This window comes from Carlito syrichta, unplaced genomic scaffold (assembly GCF_000164805.1).
Source record: "Carlito syrichta isolate Samal-C Ts95f unplaced genomic scaffold, Tarsius_syrichta-2.0.1 Scaffold304749, whole genome shotgun sequence".
In the NCBI taxonomy this organism is placed as follows: domain Eukaryota; kingdom Metazoa; phylum Chordata; class Mammalia; order Primates; family Tarsiidae; genus Carlito; species Carlito syrichta.
Genome location: NW_007248845.1, coordinates 69,739 through 89,476, shown reverse-complemented (window position 1 = coordinate 89,476; position 19,738 = coordinate 69,739). Strand labels below are relative to the sequence as shown.

At 39.8% G+C, this 19,738-nt stretch overlaps 1 protein-coding gene across 1 annotated transcript in view; it reads left to right on the top strand.

The window, feature by feature from the left end:
- Positions 1-8,125, top strand: part of LOC103263182 (TOG array regulator of axonemal microtubules protein 1-like) — a gene marked incomplete at its 5' end in the record, with an annotated part of 32,140 nt that extends 24,015 nt beyond the window's left edge. Inside the window, 2 exons of the mRNA XM_008060864.1 lie at positions 6,000-6,086; positions 7,002-8,125. Of these exons, the coding sequence (XP_008059055.1) occupies positions 6,000-6,086; positions 7,002-7,267 (353 nt within the window). The remainder of the gene's footprint in view (positions 1-5,999; positions 6,087-7,001) is intronic.
- Positions 8,126-19,738: the final 11,613 nt, after the last annotated feature.

Below are 19,738 nucleotides of genomic sequence, written 5' to 3'. Positions count from 1 at the left end.
ATTGTGCTTTTTATTTGGGTTTCTGTTTGTTTATTATTGGTGTAAAGAAATGCGATTGTCTTTTGCACATTTATTTTATACCCCGAGACTTTGCAAAGTTCTTTATGCAAAAGACATATTAAATGAATAAAGAGCTAAGCTACATACTGGGAGAAAATATTTGCAAACCATATATCTGACAAAGAGCTCATATCTAGAATATATAAAGAACTCTTAAAGCTCAACATTTAAAAAAACAAACAATTGAATTAGAAAGCAGACAAATGACGTGAAGATACATTTCACCTAGGAGGATATATGGATTGCAAATAGCACATGAAAAGATGCTCAGCATTACTAGTCATCAGAGAAATGCAAATGCAAATTAAGACTGTGATTACTACATAAGTATTAGAATGGCAGAAATTTTTTTTAAATGATGATAAGGCTGGGTGCAGTGGCTCAAGCCTGTAATCCTAGCACTTTGGGAGGCCGAGATGAGGGAATTGCCTGAGTCCATGGGTTCGAGAATAGCCTGGACAACTTGGCGAGACCTCATCTCTACAATAAATCAAAAAATTAGCCGGGCGTGGAGCACATGCCTGTAGTTCCAGCTACTTGGAAGACTGAGGCAGAAGGATTGTCTGTGTCCAGCAGGTTGACACTAGAGTGGCCATGAGTGTGCCACTGCACTCCAGCCTGGGCAATGGAGTGAGACTCCAACTAAAAAAAAAAAAAAATGATGACAATACAAAATACTGACAAAGTTGCAAAGAAACTGCATCTCTCATACATAAATGTAAACAATAGTACAGCCACCCTACACAGCCATTAAATCTGATATAACTTACTCAGTTTTGGGGAATGTCTGATCCCAGACCCCAGATAACACTACTATCTCGCCATCCCAGACTCTTAAAATGCCTTGAGCCTGTTTTGCAGTTGCCTAGCACAGCACTGCCACAGTTGACAGTGCTCTGATTGAGAAACTCACCAAACCAAGGATATATATAACAAAGGAAACCCTACAGTGTCTCCATCAGCCCACTGCCAACCTCAAATAAGAAGAAATAGTCTACCCAAGTGAGAAAAATAATTTTGACGATATGAAAAACAGAGTTTCAACATCACCAAAAGACCACACCAACTTTTCAGCAGTGAACCCTAACCATAATGAAATGTTTGAAATTCCAGAGATGGAAATCATAATATTTATTATAAAATTGCTCAAAAAGATCAGGCAAAAGTTGAAAACCAATATAAATTTTTTAAAAAATTCAAGACATGAATGAAAACTCCTCCAAAGAGACATTTAAAAAAAGCTGAACTTCTAGAAATAGAAGGCTAATTTTAAGAAGTACAAAATGCAGTGGAATGTTTTAACATCAGACTAGAGCAAATAGAAGAAAGGATCTTAGAAGTTGAAGACAAGGCTTTCAATATAACCCAGTCATACAACAGTAAAAAAAGAACAAAATAGAGCAAAGTCTCCAAGAAATGGGGGATTATGTAAAACATCGAAACCTAAGAATCATAGGTGATCCTGAGGAAGAAGAGAAAGCACCAGGTTTGGGAAACCTATTTGAGGGAATAATGGAGGAAACCTTCCTTGGCCTTGCCAGAGATTTAAACATCCAGATACAAGAAACCCAAAGAAACCCTGGAAATTTCGTTGCAAAAATGTCATCCCCAAGGCATATAATCATCGGGTTATACAAAGTTAATATGAAGGAAATAATTCTAAGAGCAGTGAGACAAAAGCATCAAATAACTTACAAAGGTAAACCTGTCAGACTCACAGCAGATTTTTTCAGCAGAAACCCTACAAGGCAGAAAGGATTGGGGCCCTATCTTCAATTTCCTCGACAAAATAACAGTCAACTAAGGATTTTGTATTCCAAAAATTAAGTTTCATAGATGAAAGATACATAAAGTCTTTCTCAGACAAGCAAACACTGAGGAAATTTGTCACTACTAGGCTGGCTCTACAAGAAGTTCTCAAAGGAGCTCTAAATATTGAAACAGAAGTTCAAAATACACCAGTAGAAAAACACTAACCTGTAATTCCAGCACTTGGGCAGGCTGAGGCGAGAGGATTGTCTGAGCCCAGGGGCTCGAAACCAGCCTGGGCAACTTGGTGAGACCTTGTCTCTACAATAAATCACAAAAAAACTAGCCAGGCATGTTGGCAGCTATCTGTAGTTCCAGCTACTTGGACAACTGAGGCAGAAGGATCACCTAAGCCCAGCAGGTTGAGGCTTCGGTGGCTGTGAGCGTACCACTGCACTCCTGCCTTGGGCAACAAGACTGAGACTCCAACTCAAAAAAGAAAAACACTGGAAATCAGAAAGCTCACAGGGCTTATAAAACACCAACACAATAGAGCCAAAAAGAAAGCAACCAAGTAACAGTCAACATAATAAATGGAATAGTACCTTACTTATCATTATTCATCCTGAATATAAATGGTGTCGATGCCCCACTGAAATGATCTAGATCAATAGAATGGATTTCACACACACACACACACACACACACACACACACACACACACACACACACAGTCGGGCGCATTGGTTCAAGCCTGTAATCTCAGTACTTTGAAGGGCGAGGTGAGGGGATTGCCTGAGCCCATGGTTCAAGAATAGCCTGGGCAACTTGGCAAGATCTCATCTCTACAATAAGTCAAAAAATTAGCTGGGCGTGGTAGCACATGCTTGTGATTCCCACATGCTTGTAGTTCCAACTACCTAGAAGGCTGAGGTGAAAGGATTGCCTGAGCCCAGCAGGTCAACGCTGGGGTGACAATGAGCGTGCCACTGCACTCCAGCCTGGGCAATGGAGTAAGACCCCAACTCAGAAACACACACACACACACAATCCAAATGTCTACTGTCTTCAGGAGACCCACTTAACACACAAAGACTCTTATAGACTCAAGGTAAAGGGGTGGGAAAAAAATATTCCATACAAATGGAAACCAAAAATGAACAAGAGTAGGCATTCTCATAATTCTCATATCAGATAAAACAGATTTTAAGTTAAAAAACAGTAAGAAAAGATGAAATTATTATATACTAATAAAAGGATCATTCCAACAAGAAGATATAATAGTTTTAAGTATATATGCACCTAACACCAGAGATCCCCTCTTTAGAAACAAATTCTACTAGGCCTAAACAAAGAGATAGCAATACAGTAATAACGGGAGACTTCAGCACTCCACTGACAGCAATAGAAAGATCATCAAGGCAGAAAGTCAATAAAGAAGCGTTGGAGTTAAACCAGACCCTAGACCAAATGGACTTAACAGCTATCTATAAGCCGGGCTCGGTGGCTCAGCCTGTAATCCCGCTCCTTGGGAGGCTGAGGTGAGTGGATTGCCTGAGCCCGCGGGTTCGAGACTCGCCTGGGCAACTTGGTGAGACCTCATCTCTACAATAAATGAAAAAATTAGCCGGGTATGGTAGTGCACACCTGTAGTTCCAGCTACTCGGAAGGCTGAGGCAGAAGGATCACCGGAGCCCAGCAGGTCGAGGCTGTGGTTGCTGGGAGCGGCCACTGCACTCCAGTCTGGGTGACAGAGTGAGACTCCAACTCAAAAAAACAAAACAAAACAAAAAAACAGATATCTATAGAACATTCCACCCCAAAACTACAAAACATACACATTTCTTATCGACACATGGAAAATATTCAAGATAGGCCACAAATCAAGTCTCAGTAAATTCAAAAAATTAGAATCCTATCACGCACCTTCTCAGACCACAGTGGAATAAAACTAGAAATTAACTCCAAGAAGAATTTGCAAACCAAACAAATACATGGAAATTAATCTCTTTAATGATCTTTGGGGCAACAATGAAATCAAGATAAAAATTTTAAAATTCCTTGAAATGAATGATAACAATGACACAAGTTATCAAAACCTCAAACACAGTCAAAGCTGTGCTCAGAGGAAAATGTATAGTGCTTAAGGTCTACATCAAAAAGACTGAAAGATCATGTATTGGCAATCTAACATCATACCTTAAGGAACTAGAAAAGTATGAACAAACAAAACCCAAAACTAACCGAAGAAAAGAAATATTGAAGATCAGAGCAGAGAAGTAAATGAAATTGAAACCAAAAGAATCAATGAAATTGAAACCAAAAGAATCAATGATCAGAGCAGAGAAGTAAATGAAATTGAAACCAAAAGAATCAATGAAACAAAGTTGGTTCTTTGAAAAGGTAAACAAAGTTGATAGATCACTAGCTAGATTAATTAAGATGAAAAAAGAAGAATCAGACTCACTCAGATCAGAAGTGAAAATGGAGACATTGCAACTCATACCACAAAAATAGAAAAAAGTATCTGAAATTATTATGAACACCTTTATGCAAACAAACCAGAGAATCTAGAGGAAATGGATACATCTTGGAAACATACAATGCCCCCCCATCCTTGAATCAGGATGAAATAGAAACGGTGAAAGACCAATAACAAGTAGCAAGATTGAATCAGTAAAGTCTCCCAATTTTAAAAAAGCTCCAGGACCTGACAGACTCATAGCCGAATTCTACCAGACTTTCATAGAGGAACTGGTACCAATTTTCCTGACACTATTCCATAAGATTGAAAAGTAGGGAATCTAACTCATTCTGTGAAGCCAGTATCACCCTAATACCAAAACCAAGAACAAAAGAAAACTACATACCAATATCCCTAATGAACATAGATGCCAAAATCTTCAACAAAATACTAGCAAACTGAATTCATTGTGTTTAGTGCAATACCATAAATCTTAACACCATGAGACCTGTGTGAAATGCTGCTGGTGATGTGGGAAGTGCTCCCAAGAAGCAGCAAAAAGTCATGACATTATAAGAAAAAGGTTGATTTGGTGATACCCAAGTATCTTGAGGTCTGCAGCTATGGTTGCCTGCTATTTCTGACAAACAATTCATCTTGTAAACAAATGATATAAACTTGTATTATCGATAAATATGGTACAGTGCTATAAATATGTTTTCTTTTTATGATTTTCTTTTTTCCCTAGTCCTGAAAGGTCAACAATCTTTATGATTTTCTTAATAACATTTTATTTTCTCTAGTTTACATTGTCATAAGAATACAGTATATGCCGGGCTTGGTGGCTCAGCCTGTAATCCCACGCCTTTGGGAGGCTGAGGTGAGTAGATTGCCTGAGCCCGAGGGTTCAAGACCCACCTGGGCAGCGAGACCTCATCTCTACAATAAATCAAAAATTCAGCCGGGCGTGGTAGTGCATGCCTGTAATTCCGGCTACTTGGAAGGCTGAGGCGGAAGGATCGCTGGAGCCCAGCCGGTCGAGGCTGCGGTGGCTGAGAGCGGCCACTGCACTCCAGTCTGGGCGACAGAGTGAGACTCCAACTCAAAAAAAAAGAATACAGTATATGTTACATATAACTTTTAAAATATGTATTAATTGACTACATTTTTGATAAAGCTTTCAGTCAATGGTGGGCTGACTATTAGTGACTATGTTTTAGGAATATCAAAAGTTATACACAGATTTTTTTTTTACTACTCCCCTAACCCCTACATTGTTCAGCAATCAACTGTAATTATGTAAGATACAACTCTCTGTACTATCTTTGCAACTTTCCATGAATCTATGATTATTTTAAAATTAAAACTACTTTTAAAAAATTAAATGTAAAAACTACCCCCCCAAAAAAACCAATTATTTTTGTAAACCTATGCTATCATTTGGAATAAGATACCCAGGAGATGAGCAATTCTTTTTCTTTTTTATGCCACATGATATCTCCTTTAATATTTATAAGGTATTTTTAGTTCTCGTTTGCTGTAAGAATATTACTCTGTTATGGTTTTATAGAGAATTTTAAAGAGTGATTAGCGATGTAGACTTTAAAAACTTAACACATCTGTATCTTGAAAATGACTTTTTTTCCTTTCAATGGTGTGTAATGGAAAATAACTAAGAACTTATTACTCTTTAAACATGTATCTTTGTGTTGTTCTTTTTGTTTAGACAATTACTTACTCCTACAGCCATTTTGCACAAAAGCTCAGTTTTTAAATGGAAAAGCAAAACAGGATATGACAGAAAAACTTGCTGGTAAATACTTTTTAATTATAAATTTTTATTTACATTTTTAAGGAAATATTTTATGCATTAAGGATAGACTGGCAGGTATTTCCATTTAATTTTTAAAGCTGCCAATTCAATATCTTCACCCATGAAGTAGAAATAAATATTACAAGGACCTTTTTTAAGACTTTTACCCTCAAGCATTTCCTTCAAAATAATTTTATCCTTTTTTTTTCCAGTTAGTATTTAGTCTTCCTGATAGTAGATTACGGGAAAAATAAAAAACATTAAAATCAAATACTAGTGTTCATATAAAACTGATGTTTCAAAATTGTGTTTGATAAAAGGTCCATGGGTTGAAAATATGTTAATTTTTATTTAACTATAGTTGGAAAACATTGATGTGAATCTGTACCACTTTTGCCTGAACTATAATAATTTTTTTTTTTTGAGTTGGAGTCTCACTCTGTCACCCAGACTGGAGTGCAGTGGCCGCTCCCAGCCACCGCAGCCTCGACCTCCTGGACTCTGGCGATCCTTCCGCCTCAGCCTTCCGAGTAGCCAGAATTACAGGCATGCTCTACCACGCCCGGCTGATTTTTGTTTTATTGTAGAGATGAGGTCTCGCCAAGTTGCCAGGCGGGTCTCGAACCCGCGGGCTCAGGCAATTCACTCACCTCAGCCACCCAAAGGCACGGGATTACAGGCTGAGCCACCGAGCCCGGCTATAATAATTATTATGTTTGGAATATCTAATACCGTTCTTGAAAATCCTGGTCTTTGGGAGGAAGGTTTCTGTCCTTCCTTCTTGTAAGAAGCCTAACTTTGTAGGACAAATGGCATAAAGAAGAAGCTTAGTATATTTTAGGTGCTTTTTAGTTAGCAGAATTTGAACTTGTCTTTTTAAAAACCCTCACTGTTTACCATGTTTTTGTGTTTCAGATATTGTTATGGAACTTTACCAAAGGAAGCCCCATGCCACAGAACAGAAAGTATTGGTTGTTTTATGGCACCTCTTAGGGAACATGACAAATAGTGGCTCTCTGCCTGGAGCTGGAGGAAATATACGGACAGCCACAGCTAAATTATCAAAAGCACTTTTTGCACAGATGGGTCAGAATCTGTTAAATCAGGCTGCATCTCAACCACCACATATCAAAAAGAGTTTAGAGGAGTTGCTCGATATGACAGTTTTAAATGAATTATGAATCTTTGATAAAATATGATATGATAAAACTGTTTACATGATAAGTGGAACTTTTTTAAAGCTACATTTTCAGTGCCTGCACTTCATATCCAGTAAATTAAGCAAATGGCTATTTTAATCAGTTGATGTGTACACATCCGTCCCATACCAGCCCTACCCCCTGTACCCATCACACGCAAACCTGGAATAACCTATGATGAAATCTGAGGTGCGTAGGATGAACCCAATTTTAATATTTCTGAGAAAAATCCTGCTCATTTGCACTCTTCTATAGATACTGCAATTTTTTGCCCCATATGTACAATTAGATTTGTAATTAAAAATATACTTTTTATTATGTAATCATGTTCTGCTATGTCTCATTACTCAACCTTGTTTTATGAAGTGAAAGCCATTGGACTGTGTTATCACAAACTAAGTTTTTTGTGCTATTTGTGGAAAACATGTATTTCTGAATCAGTTCGCTTATAATAAGATTGTGCAGTATTAGCTTGCTTTTGCTCCTGTGTTAATGTGATATACTTGCTTACCTTTTGGATTTAATTATCTCTGCATAATTATGAAATTTAACAAGTTATAACAAAGCATGATGACCAAAGGTTTAGACATTAAACATTTTAAGTGCACATTTAAGAAAAACATGTTGAATGTAACTTCCCTATTTTTGTGTGCAAACACTAAATTTTATTTCTATATGTTCTGACATTTATAAAGGTGTTATTTTGCTGCCCAGTTGTGTAATTCTCAAAAATAGTGCCAGGTCTTCTGTAGCTTTTTTCAGAATTCTTGGGCTTTCAAGTACTGTATGCATCTTTAAAAAGAAAAGGAATGTTATAAAATAAAAGGATTTATTTCTGTAGATGTGTGAGAGTTGTCCTATTTTTCCAACTTCCATATATGTTAAAATGAATAAAAAAGAAAAGTAGGAAAAAATGTATATTGTAACATTGACCTATCACTTTCACTTGATCTACTTGATATGATATTGACCTGGGTTATCATTCTAACTTTATAGAAAATTAGCTATGTGACTTGAGGTAAGCCATCTGGCCTTCATTTTCTTATCTCTAAAATGTGGAGGCTGGACTAGATGATTTTTAGAACAGGTCCTATACTTATTCTACAATCCTATGATCTATGTTCATTCTTTTTTATTTCTTGTATCACTGACTGGTTTTCTGATGTATTTGACTGCTTTTTAAATTGCGATCCTCTAGCTGGGCATGGTGGCACACGCCTGTGGTTCCAGCTACTTGGAAGGCTGAGGCAGAAGAATCGCCTGAGCCCAGCAGGTCGACGCTGTGGTGGCCGGGAGCGTGCCATTGCACTCCAGCCTGGGCGACAGAGTGAGATTCCAACTCTAGATCAATGAACAAATGAATAAATAGTGATTCTTTGTATTTATCCACAACTTCTGAGAAAAATTTTTTAAAAATAGGTTCTGCTGCTATTTGGAGCTAAGCTAAAAGAAGCGTAAAGACTTGCTACTTTTTTTCCTCATATACACTAATTAATTACATAGAGATTCTTTAAAATGCTTTATATTTTCTTGTAAGTGTATTTTATAATAATCTTATAGTTTAGATCGGGAGTTGGTAAACTAGTTACAGGACCAGAAAGTAAATAGGAGGGGTGAACCCCTCCCAAAAAACAATTTATAATAAATTGTGTATTCTTACATGTTTAAACTTCAGTCACTTTCACAGTATTCTCCGTTTGATGCAATACACCTATTAAGGTGCTTTTTCCACTGCTCAAACCATTTTGGAACTTGTGAATTCTGATGCCTTTTAGTGTTCCTGCCAATTTTTGTTTCACTATTCCACAATAAAAAAAGTCACTCGGGGTGATATCAGGTGAATAGGGAGGATGGAGCAGGGGGTTCATGCTCTTTTTGGTCAAAAACTGCTAAACACTCAGTGCACTGTGGCAAGTGTGCTCGTAAGTCACCTGTCATGAAATGGGCAAATACACTGGAAGAATCTCCAAAAAAATATTCGCTGAAGCCAGATGCAGCCTCTCACTGTTGCTGATGGATTCCTAGAATACTTACCTAGCAGGGGAAGCCTACACTACAAGGGTCCACACTCCAAAAGATAATTCTGTTGTTTTGGGGGGCAACTTCATATATTTGGCTTTGTAAGCCACAGAAAACTGTGGCCTTTTTTATTATTATTATTATTATTTTTTTTAGTTGGAGTCTCACTCTGTCGCCCAGACTGGAGTGCAGTGGACGCTCCCGGGCACCGCAACCTCGACTTGCTGGGCTCCAGCGATCCTTCTGCCTCAGCCTTCCAAGTAGCTGGAACTACAGGCGCATGCTACCACACCCAGCTAATTTTTTGATTTATTGTAGAGATGAGGTCTCGCCAAGTTTCCCAAGGCGGGTCTCGAACCCGCGGGCTCAGGCAATCCACTCACCTTAGCCTCCCAAGGTGCGGGATTACAGGCTGAGCCACCAGGCCCGGCCTATTTGTTTTTTTTTTAACAACAATTTAAACATGTAAAAAACATTCTTAGCTCAGGCCATGGAAAGACATGACTGGCATAGTCTGCCAACACCTGCTTTAGACTTGTGATCTCAGTTGTAACTCTGAAGTCATTAAATTTTGCTTCAACCCTTTTTGACATGTGTCATTGAAACAACAGTTACAAATCTTAATGTTTTTTATTTTTTTGAGTTGGAGTCTCACTCTGTTGCCCAGGCTGGAGTGCAGTGGCACTCTCAAGGTCACTCCAGCGTCAACCTACTGGGCTCAGGCAATCCTTCTGCCTCAGCCTTCCAAGTTGTTGGAACTACAGGTGCACGTTACCACGCCCAGCTAATTTTTTTATTTACTGTAGAGATCAGATCTCACCAAGTTTCCCAGGCTGTTCTCGAACCTGTGAACTTAGGCAATCCTCTCACCTCAGCCTCCCAAAGTGCTGAAATTACAGGCTTGAGCCACCGCACCAGGCTGTGTGTGTTTGTTTTAAATCCATTTTACTGATCTATATCTTTCAGCGGGACATTAAGAATATTTACATTCAGGATTAATAATGATAGTTAAGGTACTAGTCCATTCATCATGTTGATTGTTACTTGGTTGCTTTCTTTTTTGCTCTGTTGTGTTGGTGTTTTATAAGCGCTGTGAGCTTTCTGATTTCCCTTAAAAAAAAAAAAAAAAAAGATTTCACGTACAAGTTTGAAATTTACTCTGGAGACCGAAAGAGCAATGTTTTCAAGGGTAGATGTGGTGAATTTCTTTCTTTTTCTTTTTTTTTAACAGCCTAGGTCTCCCCAAGAAAAGAAGGTGGTTTATTTTAAAATCGTCCAGTAGCAGAGGGATAGTTGGGTGGAACAGGGAAAGGGTGAAAGCAAAGCAAAGACATCCATTTGGAAACACTGGTCCTAAGAATTTGGATTTTTGTCCCTAGGCCTTGCTATAAAAAGTCATGACCATTAGTGGAGTGCGTTGACACATGCCTGTGGTTCCAGTTACTTGGAAGGCTGAGGCAGAAGGCTCGCCTGAGCTCAGTAGGGTGAGGCTGCAGTGGCCGTGAGCATGCCCCTGCACTCCAGTCTGGGTGACAGAGTGAGACTCGGACTCAAAAAAAAAAAAACTTTAAAAAATCAGCTGGCCGGGCACGGTGGCTCATGCCTGTGATCCCAGTACTTTGGGAGGCAAAAGTGAGAGGACTGCCTGAGTCTAGAGATTCAAGATCAATTTGGGCAACTTCGTGAGTTTCTACAATAAATTTTTTTTTTTAATTAACCAAGCATGGTGGTGCGTGCCTGTCGTTCCAGCTACTTGGAAGGCTGAGGAGGAAGGATCACCTCATCCCAACAAGTCGAGACTGCGGTGTCATGAGCGTGCCACTGCACTCTAGCACCAAGTTTTAAAGAGTGAAGTAAGATTAACCTGGCTACACCCTGGAGGGTATATTAGAATGGTGCAATACTCAACATAAGGAGAGAACTTGAGACTGTCAGAAGAATCTCAGAGAAAAATGCTTGTGGCCTTACTTGAAATGGTAAGTGTGGAGATTTGACAGGTTCAAGAACTGTTTAAGTTCAAACTGACAGAGTTGGTAAGTGTTGGGTGTTTGGAATGAGGATATTGGGAAAAGACTAGAATGACTTCCAGGTTTCAGGTTTGAGCACTTAGGTGCATAAGTGATACCATTAACTGAGAAGAGAAACCCTGGTGGAGGTATGTCTTTGTTTTGTGATACAGTAACAAAATACCTGAGGCTGGGTAATTTATTTTAAAAACGAGGCTTATTTATTTATTTTATTTATTTATTTTTGGGTTGGAGTCTCTCTCTGTCACCCAGATGGGAGTGCAGTGGCCACTCCCGGCCACCGCAGCCTCGACCTGCTGGGCTCCGGCGATCTTTCCGCCTCAGCCTTCCAAGTAGCTGGAATTACAGGCATGCGCTACCACGCCCGGCTGATTTTTTTTTTTTTTTTTTTTTTTTATTGTAGAGATGAAGTCTCCCTGCCCAGGCGGGTCTCGAACCCACAGGCTCAGGCAATCCACTCACCTCAGCCTCCCAAAGGTGCGGGATTACAGGCTGAGCCACTGAGCCCGGCTATGAGGCTTATTTCACTCATGGTTCTGCAGCCTAAGAAGTACAAAAAGCGTGGTGCCAGCTTCTGCTTCTGGTGAGGGTTTTTATGCTGCAGCACAAAATGGCAGAAAGCCAAAGGGGAAGAAGGCATGTATGAAGAGGCTCGATAGCAACCCACTCTCAAGGGAATTAATTCAGTCCCTGGAGCCCTAATCCAGTCTTGCCAGAGCAGAACTCACTTACTCCTTCAAGAAAGGCACCAAGCCATTCACTTGTCTTGGTGACAAACTCAAACCACAGCAAGATGAGTAAGAACTCAAAGTCAGCACGGTTCATCTTGTCAGGAAAAAATGATGACCAGGTTCAGAGATGGGGCTGGGAGTCCTCCTGAGATTATGGAGGCATTGGGACTGTGACAGCATCCAAAGATCATGGCTGCTGTCAAAAGTAGTTGCCGTGCTAAAATGAGGTATGGAATTCCTACCATTAAAAAATTTAGTTCTCACTGGGTGCAGTGGCTTACTCCTGTAATTCCAGTACTTTGGGAGATGAAGGCAAGAGGATTGCCTGAGTCCAGGGGTTCCACACCAGCCTGGGCAACTTGGCGAGACCTCATCTCTACAATACATCAAAAAATTTGCTGGGCGTGGTGGCACATACCTGTAGTTCCAGCTGCTTGGAAGGCCGAAGAGGAAGGATAGCCTGAGCCCAGCAGGTCAAGGCTGCGGTGGCTGTGACCTTGCCGCTGCACTCCTACCTGGTTGACAGAATGAGACCCTGACTCAAAAAAAGAAATTAGTTCTCTACTTTTAATATCTGCTACTATGATTTACTTTGGCCAATTTAATTCAACAGAAGCAACTGTATGCCTGTTCTGTGATTTGGTGAATCAGAAAGAGTTGCCTGTGGACATACAATTAAATTTGAATTTCAGATAAACCTAATAAGGTTTACTGTAAGTATGTCCTATGCAATATCTGTCCTGGGATAAAAATTTTAATGTCATGCAATTTTGGGGACATACACCAAATGTTTTAAGTTGTTTATGTGAAATTCAAATTTAACTGGGCTGAATCAGACAGCTATTTGCTAATTCAGACAATTCCAAAACTGGATAATAGGTAGTTCCTTGTGGGCCACTCAAGTTAGGCCTTCAGTTTTTCTCAAGAAAAACTGTGTCTTCTTTGCTGGAGAGGGCATGGCTTTGCCTTCAAACTTTAAAAGTATCCACTGAAATACTATTGAGGCTTGTGCTATCTTGAACTGGATAATTGTACCACAGGAGCCACAAATCAGGCAGGGCACTCGCTAATGTTTACCTGTTTTGAAGGATTACCTGGAGGGCAGGTTGGTAAAGACATGGGTTTATTAATCCTTATAGGAGGAACTGATGGTGACCAGTTGAGACAAAGCTCTCTGCACCCCCAATTGACGTGGGGAGAGATTATAGACTCCCAGCATGAAAAAGGGAACAAGACACAAGCAATAACATTGCCTGCAAAGAAGCAGAAACAAAGATGTTTACTCTCTTAATAACTGCCTTGGATATGTGGGTATGCACATCTTCAAGGGCATTTTGTTTTGTCTTGTTTTTGAGACTCTGTCACCCAGGCAGGAGGGCAGTGGCATGCTCACAGCCACCGCAGCCTCGACCTGCTGGGTTCAGGTAATCCTTCCGCTTCAGCCTTCCAAGTAGCTGGAACTACAGGCATGCCTCACCACGCCCCACTAATTTTTGTTTATTTTCTTGTAGAGATGAAGTATCATCATGTGGCTCAGGCTGGTCTCGAACCTGCGGGATCAGGCAATCCTCTCGCCTCTGCCTCCTAAAGTGCTGGGATTACAGGTGTGAGCCACCACACCCGACTTCCAAGGGCATTTTGACTGGGCATAGACGACCTCAGCCAAGGCCATCTGCTTGATTAGGGAACAGTCAGCAGCAGTGGAGGGAGAATGGGACATATGTCTGGCATTTACCCCACCGTAATAAATGCCAAGCAGCAGAGATGCTTTCACTAATTCTCTTACTCTAGGTTCCATCCAAAGTTGGCAAATGTAGGGGTACCTAGTGAGTGGGAGCAGCGCAACCCAAAGGTGTATACGTTACCTCTAAAGTCCAAAGAGGACCACCAAGCACTGTGCTTTTCTTAGTGACAGGAGATAAAGATAAGTTGCAGCAGCTTGTAATTCACTTGGGGAGAATGGTCTGATATACCCCAGTCTAGTGTCCACCTCTATTCTAATTCACTGAAGGGCAGTATGAGGTATAATTTTTATCTCTCACCCTCTGACACTCATGTATCTTATCAAAGGGTTCACAACTACTTAGAACCTACAACTTGAGATCCTAACAGCCAATGGAGATCGATATAATGTCTTATGAGATGGTAAGATTAAAATGGTCTCTGGCCAGGCACGGTGGCTCACGCCTACTATCCCAGCACTTTGGGAAGCTGAGGTGAGAGGATCACCTGAGCCCACTTGTTGGAGACCAGCCTTGGCAACTTGTTGAGACCTCATCTCCACAATAAATCAAAAACTTAGTCGGGCATGATGGCACATGCCTGTAATCCCAGCTACTTGGAAGACTGAGGTGGAAGGATCGCCTGAGCCCATAGGTTGAGACTGTGGTGACCTGAGCATGCCACTGCACTCCAGCCTGGGTGACAGAGTGAGATTCCGACTCCAAAAAATTTTTTAAATGGTCTCTGGAAGTTAACTATGGCTCAAAATAATAATGTTGGTGTACTCTTGAAACATGTGTGAAGAAGTTGCTTTTGTTGTTTTCCACATTTAGGGACAGGAAGAGAGTCTTTTCTAGACCACTTCCTACAGGAGATCTGTTTTCTCCCACAGAGACTATATCTGGAATATTAGCTGCAAGTTACAGTCACTACCTCATTAAAGTTTTAATCCATTATCATTCTACAAGTTCATCTTTCTTCAGCAGAAAGTGTGTGACTTAAAAAGCAATTTGATAGGGTGGCAAATCCTTGTATCTTCAAGAGTTTCAGGTGCTCATCTCTATGATTCCCTCAGGGAATCGTGTTGCCCTTTGCTTCATATTTAAAATAGATAGGGAATATTTGATAAGAAAGATCCTCTGGCCAGGCACAGTGGCTCATACTTGTAATCCAAGCACTTTGAGAGACCAAGGCAGGAGGATTGCTTGAGCCCAGAAGTTTAAGACCAGCCTGGGCAATATAGTAAGACCTCGTCTCCACAAGAAATTTTTTTTAAAAAAGCGTGGTGGTGCATGTCTGTAGCCTCAGCTAATCAAGAGGCTGAGGCAAAAGGACTGCCTAAACCCAGGAGTTTGAGACTGCAGTGAGCTGTGATTGTGCTATTGCACCACTCCAGGCTGGGCAACAAAATGAGACCTGACTCAAAAAAATTCATATATATATATATGAAATTTATATATATATATGTATGTACATATATGTTTTACTTCTACCAATCCTACAAGGCTATCCATAAAAATCTTCCTTTTCTCATCTCTCAAATGGGGATTAAGATACTGTTTACCTTACCAAGTGCTTTTGAGGATCAAATAAAATAGTATATGTGATTTAAAAAAAAAAAAAAAAGGCCAGGTGCAGTGGTTCAAGTCTGTAATCCCAGCACTTTGGGAGGCCGAGGTGAGAGGATTGCCTGAGCCCACTTGGGCAACTTGGTGAAACCTCATTTCTACAATAAATCAAAAAATTAGCTGGGCATGGTGGCATGTGACTGTAGTTCCAGCTACTTGGAAGGCTGAGGTGGAAGGATCACCTGAGCCCAGCAGGTCGAGGCTGTGGAGACCATGAGCATGCCACTGCCCTCCAGCCTGGGCGACAGAGTGAGACACTGACGCAAAAAAAAAAAAAAGTCAACATGTTTTCCTTTCCTCAGTATGATGTTCCCTTGATAAGTGCCATAAGTCTCTTTGAGGAACTAGGAAGAATGTTCACAATGATATTATTGTAGGGTCCTTCTTCAAGGTTGTTAGGCCTCCTCTCATTTGAAGGGGTCCTGGGAACTAGGTGAGAGATTATGATTCTTTTCACTAGTCAGGAGTGTTTTTAAAAATATAAAACAACCAAGACTTTAGTATTTTACCCATCTATTTGCTCCCTATAGTAACTTATAGCTTACTGTATCTAATGATCAATCGATATAGTTAAATATTTCTGATGATCAGTCCATTAAATAATTGCAAGACTCTGCTCAATACTGTTTTACCCTTGACCTCTTTGTCTCTAGTAATTGATTTCTTGCCAGCTGAGAATCTTTGTATCATCACTGTAATCATGGCATCTATTTCAGCTGAAGAGTATATCTAAGCATCTTTAGTCAATGAAAACAATCACTGTAGTATTTTTCAAAGATGCTGACTTTTTCTTCACCTGTATGTTTCTTAATTTCTTCTTGGTAGAGAGAATGTGTCCCTGACACTCAGAAGACATAATTACAGGTGAAAGGAAGGTTGACCATGAAGAGTTCACTCTAACATTCCTACTAAACAAACAGAACCATTCCTGGGTGTTTAAGTTAGCCCATCGAATCAATGTGTATGTGTGTGTGTGTGTGTGTGTGTGTGTGTGTGTGTGTGTGTGTGTGTGTGTGTGTATGTGTGTGTGTGTGTGTGTGTGTGTATGCAAATATAATATATAGTATATATAAAGTAAAAGGGATAATATATAGTTTGTACTATATATATATATATTTTTTTTTTTTTTCTGAAAGCAGAATTTTTTTCTCTCTCCCTTTCCACTTGGACAAGCCCAAGTGGAATGGAGCAGGGTAGGTGGGAGTGCCTCATCTGCCCACTCAAATCTCCTTTCCAGTGGGTTGTTCCAAGATCTAGATGTGGGGGAGTTAAGTCTTTCACTTTAGCTTTTATCAGAGTAAAAATATTTGTTTCTCCATCTGCCAACTGTTTTTTTGTTTATCTCATGTCTCTAGATATGAGTAGGGAAAAATGAGTATTATTATAGGGTCTCAGTGATTGCCAACAATAAAGGAATATTTTTTAAAAGAGAGAGAGAGAGCAGGATTTATTAAGAGGACAGAAAAGCTCCCAGGGGGATTGCCCAGTTTATACTATATGTTATATACTATAAGTATATATGTTATATGGGGAAACTTGTATCTATTTATCGATAGTATGCATATACAGTATTGTATACATATATCATATATGTTATATATACTCAAGGGGAGCCAAAAAAACCCCCGAAATTTATTTAAAAATTGTGTATTTATTTATTCTTACATTTTAAAACTTCAGTAACTTTCAAAGTACTCTGATGCAATACCTCTATCAAGACACTTTTTCCACTGCTCAAACAGTTTTTGAACTCATCAATTCTTATGCCTTTTAGTGTTTCTACCATTTTTTGTTTCACTTCTCCCACATTGGCAAAACATTTCCCTTTGAGGACTTTTTTTATCCAGGGAAACAAAAAAAAAAAAGTCACTCAGGGCAAGATCAAGTAAACAGGGAGGATGGGGTCATGCCAGTTTTTGGTAAAAAATTGCTAAACATTCAGTGCAGTGTGGACAGGTACATTGTCACAGTAGAAGACCAATCATCGGCTTGCCACAACTTGAAATGTTTCTTCCTTGTGATGCAACTTTCTCAAAACTTCCAGATCAAAAACTGCGGATGACCATTTGATTCAGAGGGACAGATTCTGCATGTACTACAAGAGGCCTCCCTCCAAAAGATCATTCTGTATTTTTTTGGGTTCCCCCTTGTATAAGATATATACTTATATATTTATATATGTATAGCAACACATGAATATGTATGTTATATATAATATATAAAATATATTACATATATTACATATAGCATAATCTAAAATTAGAATCTTTCTTCCTCAGTCTAGCACTCAAAACTTTCTCAGTGTTCTCCATATGTTTGCATAAATTTGTGAAGTCTCAATAGTCTTGCTATAGAAGTGTGACATTATAAATGGTCCTCAAGATATGTTGGAATCTGATTCTGGTATAAGTTAAGAAAAAAATGATGGGAATTGGGAATGTGGAATGAGAAAAATTGGTTTCCTCCTGCAGTATAACGCTTTTAAATGAAGTCTACATAAATTTATAAGCCAGGAACAACCTCTTCAGACTGGAGAGGAAAGGCTACTTTTGTTTTGAGAGTGAGACCCTGTAAAAAGTTATGAGTTCAGAGCACTCCAACTTATCTGAATTCTACCATGTACCCATTCCATTTGTTTGGTCCTGCTCTTTTTTTTTTTGAGTTGGAGTCTCACTCCGTCTCCCAGACTGGAGTGCAGTGGCACGCTCACAGCCACCCCAGCATAGATCTGCTGGGCTCCAGCGATCCTTCTGCCTTGGCCTTTCAATTAGGCAGAATTATAGGCATGCTCTACCATGCCCGGTTAATTTTTTGATTTGTTGTAGAGACAAGGTCTCACCATGCTGCCCAGGCTGTTCTTGAACCCACAAGTTCACAGCAAACCTCTTGCCTCGGCCTCCCAAAGTGCTGGGATTACAGACTTGAGCCACGGCACCTGCTCTGTCCTGTTCTTTCTTGAGTGATACTTTAATCTTGACTGAAGAGTCCTGGTAAGACTATGAATCCAAGTAACACTATAATTTAGCAACCCATGTGCCCTCTTTTTAACCTCCTGACTGCAAAGAATAAGAGATTCTTTCAGTACCATCAGAGAAAGTCCCTGGTTTTTTTATCCTAGCTTTAAGCTAAGAATTTTTAGAAATCTGAGCTTGTCATTCTCTTTAAGCTGTCCAGTATTAGTATAAATAATTACTCCATCCCACACTTCTGCTCAAAGCTTTGTCTTCAATGGGATATCATCCTCAGATGGCCACAGTTCATCACTTCATACTGGTGTGTATACTGTATACACTGATGCCAAGAGCACCAGAAGGATGTGTCTTGATACTAGCTGGAATTCTGCCCTCAGTCCTGGTTACGCCCAATCCAACTTTCTTCTACTTTCCTGAGCGTCTTTTATCTGCAACTGTTCTTGTACTGAATCATTCATGATTCTTAATTACTAGGTAAGAAAAGGACACACACACACACAACACACACACACACACACACACACACACACACACACACACACACACACCTAATTTAAACAGAAGAGAGATTCTTATAAAGGGTCTGGCATTACACACAGTTTTATGAGGAAGAGAGACGAGCTAGTAAGAATGTCTAAATTGCATTGCAGAGCCAGTCTGGGAAAGACACTCCTAGCATAATTACAGAGCATTGCCACCACAGCTTCCACAACTGATACCACATACACCATAATGGTTGGCCCAAAATGGCTACTACGAATGCTTCTAGAGAATGGATGTTCCTGCTGCCTCTGCACTAACCAGCACCAGAAGAGTCCAAGTGTGACCCATATCTTCATGAATGAATTTCTTTTTTTATTTAGGTACGTATTTCAATAGCTTTAGGGGGTACAAATAGTTAAGCTTCTGAGTCTAGTATGGGATAAGCAGGCTTGGCAGAAGGAGATCAAGTTATATGTTTGTCTTTATAGTTCTAAGTGTGTATGTGTATGTGGGACGGGGGTGGCTAGGAAAGTAGTATCTGGCAATATCAGCTTCTACAGTGGGCTGCAGGCTCTACCTTAGAAGGAAGAGATGCCCCAAACAGATGAAGGGCTTTCAGATGCTGGGTGACTAAACAAAATAAAAAATGGCCCCTGCAGAAGTCATTGACATATGAAAGGGAATGAAATCAATTGGGAGGACACATGTGCATTAAATGTCACATTTGTGTTGATTAGGTCTTCTGTTAGTCTGGGTCCTCCAAAGAGCAGATGCCATAATGAGATTAGATGTCCACAAGATTGTGGAGAAAAATTCCTGTAAGGGGAATAGAGAGGAAATCAGAGAAAGCTTAGAGAACCTTTAGATAATG